Raw genomic sequence first — 9,421 nt, 5'->3', positions numbered from 1 at the left:
CACCTCGTTCTCCAGGAAAGGTTCTTGGAAAGAGCAAACAGGACTGCGGAGAAGATTCTCGGAAAACTGAAACAGCTTTAAGAAATGAAATGAAAATGGAAAGAAGCAGTCCAAGATGCTTTTCTCTGTTTATTTTTATGCTCTCCTTTTCCATCTTGCACTATTTCTCCATTGCATTAATTCCAAAAAGATCTCAACTCTAAGATTCATGACATGGCAAGTTTTAGACACTGGAAAATACCATGAGCTACATACAGTGTGGCTTCCCCTGGTTTTCTTGGAAAGCAGTGCTGGATAGGGAAGTGCAGTGCCTGGGTGAGGTACAAATTCTGCATTCAGGGAATGCGCTCCGAGAGTTTTTGACCTTCAGCAGGGACAATGCACAGCAGCGCCCAAGGGGATTCCTGTGCCACTGTGCAGAGTCCAGACTCTGGGTCTGGGCTGAACACGGCAAAGTTCCCGTGTTTGGACAGGCTCAGGGGCTGCCCCCGGGAGCGCGGGGCTGGGCGTGGGAGCGATCGGGCAACGGACAAACGGACACGGGGACAAACGGCCCCGGAGCTTCAGTTGCTTCAGTTGCAGCAGCAGCAGCAGCAGCAGTGAAAGCAGCGAAAGAAGCAGTTTTGTCGAGTCCCTCTTGCATCTCCTCTCCCTCTCTTGCTGTCCCGCACCCTCTCCCGCTCTCCCGTTCCCGCTGTCCCCTCGTCTCCCGGTCTCTCTCTCCCTATGCCCGGCCGGGCCATGCCCCCTTCCCGCCCCCGGCCCCAGGCGGGGCTGTCCCGTCCCCGGCCCCGGCCGTCCCGCCGCGGTCTCGCCTCCGCCCGGCTCTGGTCGTGCTGGCACTGGCGCTGCTGGGCGGGCATCAGTGCCTGGGGCTCGGGAGGCATCGCCTCCCTTTGGCTCCGCCTGGCCCGAGCCAGGCCCCGGCCCCGGCCCCGGCCCCGGCCCCGGCTCCTCCCGGGCCCCACGGAGGACACAGGCGGCGCGGCTGCTGCCGCCGCCTCCTCTGCGGCTTCCCCGGCCCGAGCTCCGCCGCTCGGCAGCGCGGCCGCCGGCCCCGAGCCGCCACTGTCCCGTTGCCAGGAGCGAACACCAGGGGATGGCCGGCCCGCGGCGCTTGAGGGGCGCTCGGGGGCCGCTCCTGGCCCCGGGCTGAGCGCTGACAGCCGCGTCCCGCCCGCAGGGAAGGCGCAGGAGGCCCTGCAGGAGCGGGAGCGGCTGGGTTCGCTGCCGGGCCGTGGCGGCTTCGGCTGCGTCTTCGCGGCCACGCGGCTCTCGGACGGCGCCCCGGTGAGCGGCGGGGCCGGCAGTGGGCGCAGGAGGAGGGGGCGGAGGAGGAGAAGCAGGAGGAGGATGGGGTTGGGATAGGCGGGGGGTGAGCTGAACCCGCTTCTCTCCCTTGCTCGCAGGTGGCCATCAAAAGGGTGCTGCGGGATCGCATCCGGCACTGGGGCGAGCTGGTGAGTGAGCGGTCCCAGCGGCAGAAGCCGGGCCATGCCAGGCGGGGATGAGCCGGGGCCCGGCAGGGTGGGAGCTGCCAGGAGCCCTGCAGGGAGAGCGGGCGTGGGCTGAGCGGGGCATGCAGAGCATCCTGGGCTGGCTGAGGGGTTCCCCAGCCCTGGCACGGCCTCAGCCCCACTGACGGCATCGCGCTCCTCCCGCAGCCCGACGGCACCAGCGCACCCCTGGAGATCGTGCTGCTGGCCAGGGTGGCCTCTGGCTGCACTGCTGTCATTCAGCTCCTGGAGTGGCTTGAGCTCCCCGACAGCGTCTTGCTGGTGCTGGAGCGTCCGGAGCAGTGCCAGGACCTGTCGGGTTTCCTGGCGGAGCGGAGGTTCCTGCTGGAGGAGGAGGTGCGGGGGCTGTTCCGCCAGGTGCTGGAGGCCGTGTGGCACTGCGCCAGCTGCGGGGTCCTGCACAGGGACATCAAGCCCCAGAACATCCTGCTCGACCTGGCCACCGGGCGGGTGAAACTGATTGACTTTGGCTGTGGCGTCTTCCTCCAAGACACAGCCTACATCCAGTTTGCAGGTGAGCCCTACCAGGGGATGCCGGATTAATGCTGGAACCAAGTTGATTTTGGTGGGGGTGTGAGGGGGTCCAGCTCCCAGCCCTGCCAACAGCCTTCAGCACCCATTGTGCCCTGGGCTGGGGCTGGAGCTGGGGCAGCCAGCCTGACAAAAACCCCCATGGGGGTAGCAGAGAGGCGGCTCTGACGCCATGCCCTGGACAGTTTGGTGTTCAGGCGAGGAAGGGCTTGGACTGCTCTACTCCCCTTGTTTGCCTTGGCTTGTTCACATTTTTGGGAGGCTGTGCAGGCAGGTAGTCGAGTGGGTTTCTCCACCACTGGATGAATTTTTCTTTTGTGTGTCATGGTTGGGCCTTCCCAGGGTTTCTGCTGCCCTCTTCCAGCACCAGTGGCTTCTTTTCCAGCCCTGAGTCTGTAGACAAGTCCCAGGTGCTGGTGAGAGGGCAGCAGTCACCCCATATGCCACTGGGGCAGCCCCTACATGCCCAGGGGTGCTGGGGCCAGGTTCTGGGAGCAGCAGCAGCATCTCCCTGCTGAACTCTGTCTGTGTTCCACAGGAACCCTGTCCTACAGCCCACCAGAGTGGATCCACCACCAACGCTACCACGGCGAGGCAGCGACCATCTGGTCCCTGGGCCTCCTGCTGTACCACCTGGTCATGGGGAAGCACTCATTCAGGAGGGGTCAGGAGATCATCTGGGGGCGGATCTTGTTCCCACGACGGCTCTCTCAAGGTGGATCCTCATCTCTGGCCACGGGGGCAATACCAGTGCTGGGAGACAGCAGCAGCTCGTGGGCATCCCGCTCTGGCAGCTGCTGAGGAGGTGGCACAAGTCCTGCTCTCCTGCTCTCCTCCAAACAAAGAATCCATGGGGAAGTTCAGGCCCAGCTCTGGGCACACCCAGCATGGCCTGAGCATGGGAACAGGGGGGGCAACTTCTCCAACTGACTGGTGATTTCTGGTTTCTCTCCCCAGAGTGCCAGGATGTCATTAAGAGGTGTTTGTCCATGCAGCCCTTGGACAGGCCATCCTTAGAAGAGCTTTTCTGCGATCCTTGGGTGCGGGGTGTTCCTCTGCCCTAGAGGATGGGAGAGTTCCACGTGCAGTTGGATCCAGGGGCCTGGCAGGTAACGGCTCCACACATCTCTTGGCAACCAGTGGCAAAGCCAACCAGACAGGTTTTGTCCTGCCTGTAGCTCTGAGCAGGGGTCAGCAGAAGGGAACACGCAGCTCTTGGGCTGGAGCGGAGCTGGACAACTGGTGTGGCAAGCACTGGTGGCTACCATCGAGCTGGTTTTGCTTGTCCTGGTTCCCTGACAGCTGGGGCCCTGGGCAGAACCCTGACAGCCTGGTCTCACCCCCACAGAAAGAGAAGGAGCCCCTGGAGAAGCTGTACTAGGTGGGGCTGCTGCTGCTGGAGACAGCAAGGACTCCATCAAGGATGACAACTTCTTCCTCGGCCTGGCCAACTGAAGATGATGGACTTGGATTCTGCCACCTTCTCCAAAGCCAGGCTCCACAGGGAATTTGCATATGAGTCCACACGCAAGGAGATGCTCCCAGATTTGGGCATTGCACAGCCTGGCAGGGAACCAAAGGTTCTCCCTTTGCTGGGGCGGATGCAGCTGATCCTTCAGTCGGCTGCCCAGCTGCTTTTGGCAGGGCTGGGGGGATGGGCTGGGATGGGTACGAAATGGGAGTGGGCTCCTGGCCCTGCCAACAGCCCCCGCCACCCACCGTGCCCTGGGCTGGGGCTGGGGCTGGGGCAGCCAGTCCAACACAAACCAACCCCCATGGTGGGAGCAGAGGTGGGACTCCAGAACCTGTGCAGGGGCTGCTTTGCTTTGCAGGCAAGGAAGGGCTTGGGCTGCTCCCCTGCCCTTGTTTGCTTTGGGATCACGGTTATTTTGGGGGGCAGTGCAGGGGGAAAGGGAGAAAGCCTGGGCTTCCCTCACCTGTGGGTGGGCTTTTCCCTGGCATGCAGGGGTTGGGCCTTCCTCAAGTCCCTGTCAGAGATATGATTTTTCTTGTTTTCTTGTTTCCCCTTTTTGTATGTAATCTATTGTCAATCATTTCTGTGTGTTTTTCTAGAGGAAGCGTTCTAGGTGGGGTCCAGTCTGGATGGGGAAGTGCTTGGGAGCAGCTGCGGCGTGGATGGGCCGTGCCCTTGGAGAAGGTTGAGGACATCGTTTTGGACCAGCTTTTCTTCCAGCAGTGGATGGCGTCAGGTGGGTCCCATCTGCTTGGCATGGTGGGATCAGAGCTTTGGGGAGATGGCAGCGAGCACAGGAGCATCCTCCTCCGGGCAGCTGCTGAGGGCTGGATGTGCCGTGGCTGCCTGCATGTCCTGCCCTCCTGCTCTGCTCCCAAAGGCAGCAGTGATGGGCAGCTCTGGGCACCGCTCTGGGCACGGCCAGCATGGCCTGGGCACCGCGGGCGGCTGGGACAAGGGGACAGGAGCCTTCAGCTGAGGGGCACTTTCTGGTTTCTCTCCTTGCAGCCGGGCTCTGTGGATGCTGAGGCTGCTCTGGGCTCTGCCAGGGCTCTGCTGGCGCTCAGCACCGGGCCAGAATCAGCCAAAGAAGAAATGGTGTGACCTGCAGCACAGACTTGCTTGAGCATTTCAGCAACACAGCTTAAGTTTGCAGAGTGTACACCTCCAAGGGAAAACATGCCACTGATTTATTCAAGAAATATGGATATTGATCTAGCACCAATATCCAACTGTGATGGACAAAAACTCTCTAACAGTTTAAAGTTAGAAAGTGTATGTTTATTGCGACGCCAGGCAGCGTGCGGGATAGCTCCCAAATACACACCACACCTTTCAAATTATTACAGAGTCCTTTTATCCACTCAATAATTGAATACCCAAAATACAAATACATATTCATCATTTTGGTACATCCCATTCCTTGCTTCGGATGCTAATCATTCCAAAAGCTATTAAGCATGCGTAGTTTGTTCCTTGAAATGGGTTGGTGGTCCCTTTCATGGGGAGGGGTCCCAAAATGAGGAAGTAAATGAAGTCTTCCTCATTCTGACCTTTCTACCTTTTCAATGAGAATATGACAAATGAACCTTGGTAGAACTCCCATTCCTTGTCTTCAATTGGTTTCAGAACAGAGGAGGCCCACAATTGTCTTATGTTCCTAAAAGCTATTTGTCAGTTTCTATATTCTTCATTATAAACCCAGCTAACTAAACATTGTGTTGAGAAGCAATCAATTATTAGTTAATTACTAACCCTTAACTTCATCAAGCCCCACCTTGGAGGCCCTTCCCTAACCCTGCTCCAGCTGCAGGGGGGACCCAGGGGGACAGGGGACCCTGCTGGGCACAAGCAGGGGAGACTTCGCTGGGGGGGAAATGTGAGGGGGGCTGGGGCAGAGTGACCAACCCAGTGACCTCACACAGTCCCACTGTGATGTCACAGTCTGCTCTGTGATGTCACAGCCCACTCCCTGATGTCACAACCTGCTCTGTAATGTCACAACTTACCCTGTGGTGTCAGAGACCACCCTCTGATGTCACACAGCTGCCCTGTGATATCAAAGACTGCTCTCTGGTATCACACAGCCACTCTGTGATGTCACACAGTCCCCTCTGTTATGCCTTAGCTGATCAGTGACCTCACATAACCCACTCTATGATGTCACAGCCCTCTCTGTGACCTCACTCAACCTGTTCTGTGATGTCACACAGCCCCTTGCTGACATTGCAGCTGCTCTGTGCCTCTCTCACACACAACCACGTCAGTGCCTCTATGACACAGCCCCCTCTGGGACACCACACAGCTCATCTGTGACATCACGGCCATTTCCTGAGGTCACTGCTCCCTCTCTGGGACATCTCCCGGTGTCACCTTTGGGACAGAGGGAATAGGAGGGCTCCAGGCGTATTTGGGCCCCTGTGCCTGCAGCCCCCAGCGCCCGGAGGTGCCCAGCAGCTCCCGCAGGCTGCAGAACCTCCGCGCCACCCCCGACAACCACAAGTGTCCGTCCTCGTCCCGGCGGAGCTGGCACCGCTTGGAATCCCGGCCGGAGCGCGGCTGTGGAGCAACCGCCGGGCTCAGTGGGGCGGGGACCCCCGGGAGCCCCCAGACCCCTCCTGCCCCATGGGTGCCCATGGCAGCAGAGGTGAGGCAGAGGGGGTGGCGTGCTGTCCCCAGGCATGCCAGAGTGTCCCCATGGGTGTCAGGCTCTCCCAGTGGATGACAGGGTGCCCCTATGGATGCCAGGCTTTCCAATGGCTGCCGGGCTGTCCCCGGCGATGCTGAGCTGTCCCGTGGGTGCCACACTGTCCCCCCACCCTTGGCTCACCTGTCACGGCTGCAGACCTGTCCAGGGCTCTGCCTCTCCTCCTCGGTGATGGGCAGCAAGTCCAGCACGGCCAGGCTCAGCCCCTGAGCAGCAGGCCTCGGCCAGAGCTGACTGACAGCGCAAATCCTGGGCACTGTGTGAGCAACACCATTGGTATTATTTACCTAAAATACATGACAATGATGCTTATGCCAGCACCGTATAACCTGGTGTAGTTAGCTGCAAGAAATGTATAATCTGAAGAAACTTTCCCAGTTGACATTAATAGAGTCTTGTTTGTAGGGTATTTTAGGGGAAAACGCTCCCATTCGAGGTCTGGGCTCTGGCCAAACCCTGGTCCCTGCTGGTCAGGAAGTGTGCTATCAGATCCAGGAGTTCCTGTGCTAAAAATATAATCAAGTCACTTTGAGTTACTGATTTGGGCCTATAAAAGCTAGACTCACTTTTGGGGTGAATTTGGAGAGCTCACCTATGGGTGGATGCACAGTGCAGGATTTTGCCCGTTGCTGGGAAGGGTTCTCCAGATCCTCACTGTGAAACGGGGCTCTCCAGCGACTGCAGACTCTGGATGGTAGTAAAGTATTTAGGCAACTGGGGATGTATCTTTGGCAATCATGCTCCTTTCTCTCCCACAGTAATGATTAGGTGCATTGCCTTGCTGACATTGGCTTGTTGCTAAAGCCAACTGATATAGTTATTGAATATGTCATTTTACTTTTGTGTTGTCTTTATGTTCATAGTAAAATAAGACCATTCTTTCCATTGGTGTCTGTGTTCTTTAAATCTCCCCTCTTGATTGGCAGAACACTTTCTAATAGCCAGATTGTGATAGAAGTTTTCTATCTGGTTGATACAGGATCAGTTTTTCAGGCCCCAGAGTTTCACAGTGGCCCCTTGCTTGGGAAGTGTCTCAATGGCCTCTTGGTCCCACGAGGCCCCACAGTGTCACAAAGGTCACCTTGATTCCACGGCCCTGAAGTGCTACAATGGTCCCTTGGCTCCATGAGGCCCTGCAGGGTCACCCTGGGGCAGGAGGCCAGGAGGGATTCGTTCCCCACACGCTGCAGCTCCCTGGGCCAGCTGGCACTGACACCTTCTCCCAGGCCAGCGCTGCCGGGCACAGCCAGGGCCGTGCCACACTGCAGCTCCCTGCAAACCACGGCGGCGGCTGCGAGGCCAAAACCCGAGTCACAGACAGTTTGTCACTATTTCTGTCCGTATTTGGCCAAGAAATGTCCCATTGTGGGGTCCCCTTCCCTGCAGTCACTGCAGCACGGGGACCACACCCAGAGCTCTGAGCGAGAGAAATGGCCAGCGCTGCACCTCTGCACTGACTCGGGGATGGTGGGAAATGCTCTGTGGGGTGGCTGGAACGATGGAGAAAGGACAATTGGCAGCACAGAGGGAAACCCATCTGGGCTGCTGGACCGGGAAAAGACATCGCTGCCCAGGGGAGAAGCTGGCTGTGAAAGTCCCTCCTGTGGATGCTCACATGTCCAAGGGTCAGGCACTGAAGAGCATTGCAACAATGGACAGGGGGATGGGGCTGCCAGGATTCAGGTGTCTCAGGAGGGTCTGGACTGGCCACACAAGGCTGAGTTATTTCTGGACACCTCGGGTCATCAGGGCAGAGATGGGAACTTCAGACGGGCTCATGAGCGAGGGGTGGATTTAACCATGGACACCATCTCCAGGTTATCCCTGAATGTGAAACATGGGCTAAGATCAAGCAGGCTGTCGTGGGGACAGGACATTTTCATGCTCATTATCCCAATCGTGGTTTCTGTTCCCTGTCCTCAGTTTGTTTTGTCTTCCTTCCCCCCCCCCGGCTGGCTGCTGGCTTGCCGCTTAGCTGGCTTGCTGCTTTTGCTTGATGCTGGCTGCATGCTTTGCTGGCTCTGCTTTCCTCTCTTTTTCCTCTGCTTTTCGCTGGCTTGCTTTTTTGCCATTTTTTTTTTTTCCTTTTTCCCGGTTTCCGTTGTTCCCCCCCCCCCCGCCCGAAGACATCGGACCTACTCCAGGCAGGAGCTCCCCCGGGGTCTGCGAAAGAAGCTGCGTACCCTCTGCGGCGAAGAGAGATACAGCTCAACCCCCTTGGACTGGTGAAAACATCTGTGATCATCTTGGGCTATTTCTCTTGTGCTGGGGAGTGTTTTTTGTTGTGCCTTAATAAACAAGTTTTTTCCACTTCCCCTCTGAAGGAATTCCTCCCGAACCCGGTGGGGGGGGGGGGGGGGTTGCGGAGGGTTTGGTTTCCTATAGGGGGCTCCTTTGGAGGTGTTTTCCCCTAATTTGTCCAAAACCAGGACACAGGCCCAGGTGGGTAAACCCCTGTGGTGTGGGGGATGATGGTGGCTATATCTGCCTGGGGAGACACGTGGTCTTCTTAGTGGGAGTAGTAAATTGGAGAGCACCATTCCTAAACCACAGCAGCTCTGTCAGGGCCAGCCCTGTCCCTGCACTGCCCCAGCTCTGCTGCCCCACAGCTGCTGGATCAGGAAGGGCAGAGCCATGGGGGAGGGAAATACACAGGGACTCCTCCTGGGAGAGACCTCTGGTGGTTTCCAGGCCAGGCCAAAGTACAATCAGTGGAGAAGGGACACAGGCATGGGCTATTTGTGTGCTCTGCCATGGCAGGATGTGAGGCAGAGCTGCAGAGACATCCAGACCATGTGGATCCCTGCAGGAGCTGATCCCACACAGCAGCTCCCAGGCCTCTGCTGCTCGCTGGTTGCTTGGGTTTGATGTTCCCTGGTGCTTACACCCAGCCCCACACACACCAGTGCTGTGTGCAAACACACCAGTCTCTCACCATGCCTGGGCCCCCAAAGGACACAAGCCCTGATGATTTGTGGTCCCCACTCCAGCATCTGGCACTTGGACTCCCTCAGGACCCAGAGCAGAGAGAGCTCCCTTGTCCCAGGTAGTTGCTGGCAATGGAGTGTTTAGGAAAATGCCACAGACTGTGGGGATCAGCTGTAGGGCATGGCCAGGGATGCATCTTTACACATGACCAGCTCTTTCATCCCCTTTTCTCTGTTGATTCATGTTTGCTCTTTCACAAACCAC

General features: G+C 57.9%; 1 protein-coding gene across 4 annotated transcripts; it reads left to right on the top strand.

Moving 5' to 3' along the window:
* The first annotated feature begins 601 nt into the window (after window positions 1-601).
* LOC128801582 (serine/threonine-protein kinase pim-1-like) lies at window positions 602-5,308 on the top strand. Of its 4 annotated transcripts, XR_008435215.1 has the most exons (7): window positions 602-1,290; window positions 1,410-1,460; window positions 1,665-2,031; window positions 2,587-2,763; window positions 3,006-3,157; window positions 3,397-4,258; window positions 4,531-5,308. XR_008435215.1 is itself a non-coding variant. In XM_053967580.1 (5 exons), the coding sequence occupies exons 1-5, from the start codon at window positions 727-729 to the stop codon at window positions 3,110-3,112; spliced, it is 1,266 nt and encodes a 421-aa protein (XP_053823555.1). In that variant the 5' UTR covers window positions 602-726; the 3' UTR covers window positions 3,113-3,268. The 4 variants fall into 4 exon arrangements, 2 of the variants coding, with proteins under 2 accessions (XP_053823555.1, XP_053823556.1); XR_008435216.1 differs by lacking the exon at window positions 1,410-1,460; XM_053967580.1 differs by lacking the exons at window positions 3,397-4,258; window positions 4,531-5,308 and having other exon boundaries at window positions 3,006-3,268.
* The last annotated feature ends 4,113 nt before the right edge of the window (window positions 5,309-9,421 follow it).

Source organism: Vidua chalybeata, chromosome 30, assembly GCF_026979565.1.
Source record: "Vidua chalybeata isolate OUT-0048 chromosome 30, bVidCha1 merged haplotype, whole genome shotgun sequence".
NCBI lineage: Eukaryota > Metazoa > Chordata > Aves > Passeriformes > Viduidae > Vidua > Vidua chalybeata.
Note: the sequence above shows the minus strand (reverse complement) of the source record. Positions and strands in the feature narration are given on the sequence as shown.

Coding starts and splice junctions, on each gene's coding strand:
- LOC128801582 (XM_053967580.1), top strand. CDS start 727: ATGCCCGGCCGGGCCATGCCCCCTTCCCGCCCCCGGCCCCAGGCGGGG. Junction 1,291..1,409: donor GGCTCTCGGACGGCGCCCCG/GTGAGCGGCGGG, acceptor CCTTGCTCGCAG/GTGGCCATCAAAAGGGTGCT. Junction 1,461..1,664: donor TCCGGCACTGGGGCGAGCTG/GTGAGTGAGCGG, acceptor CTCCTCCCGCAG/CCCGACGGCACCAGCGCACC.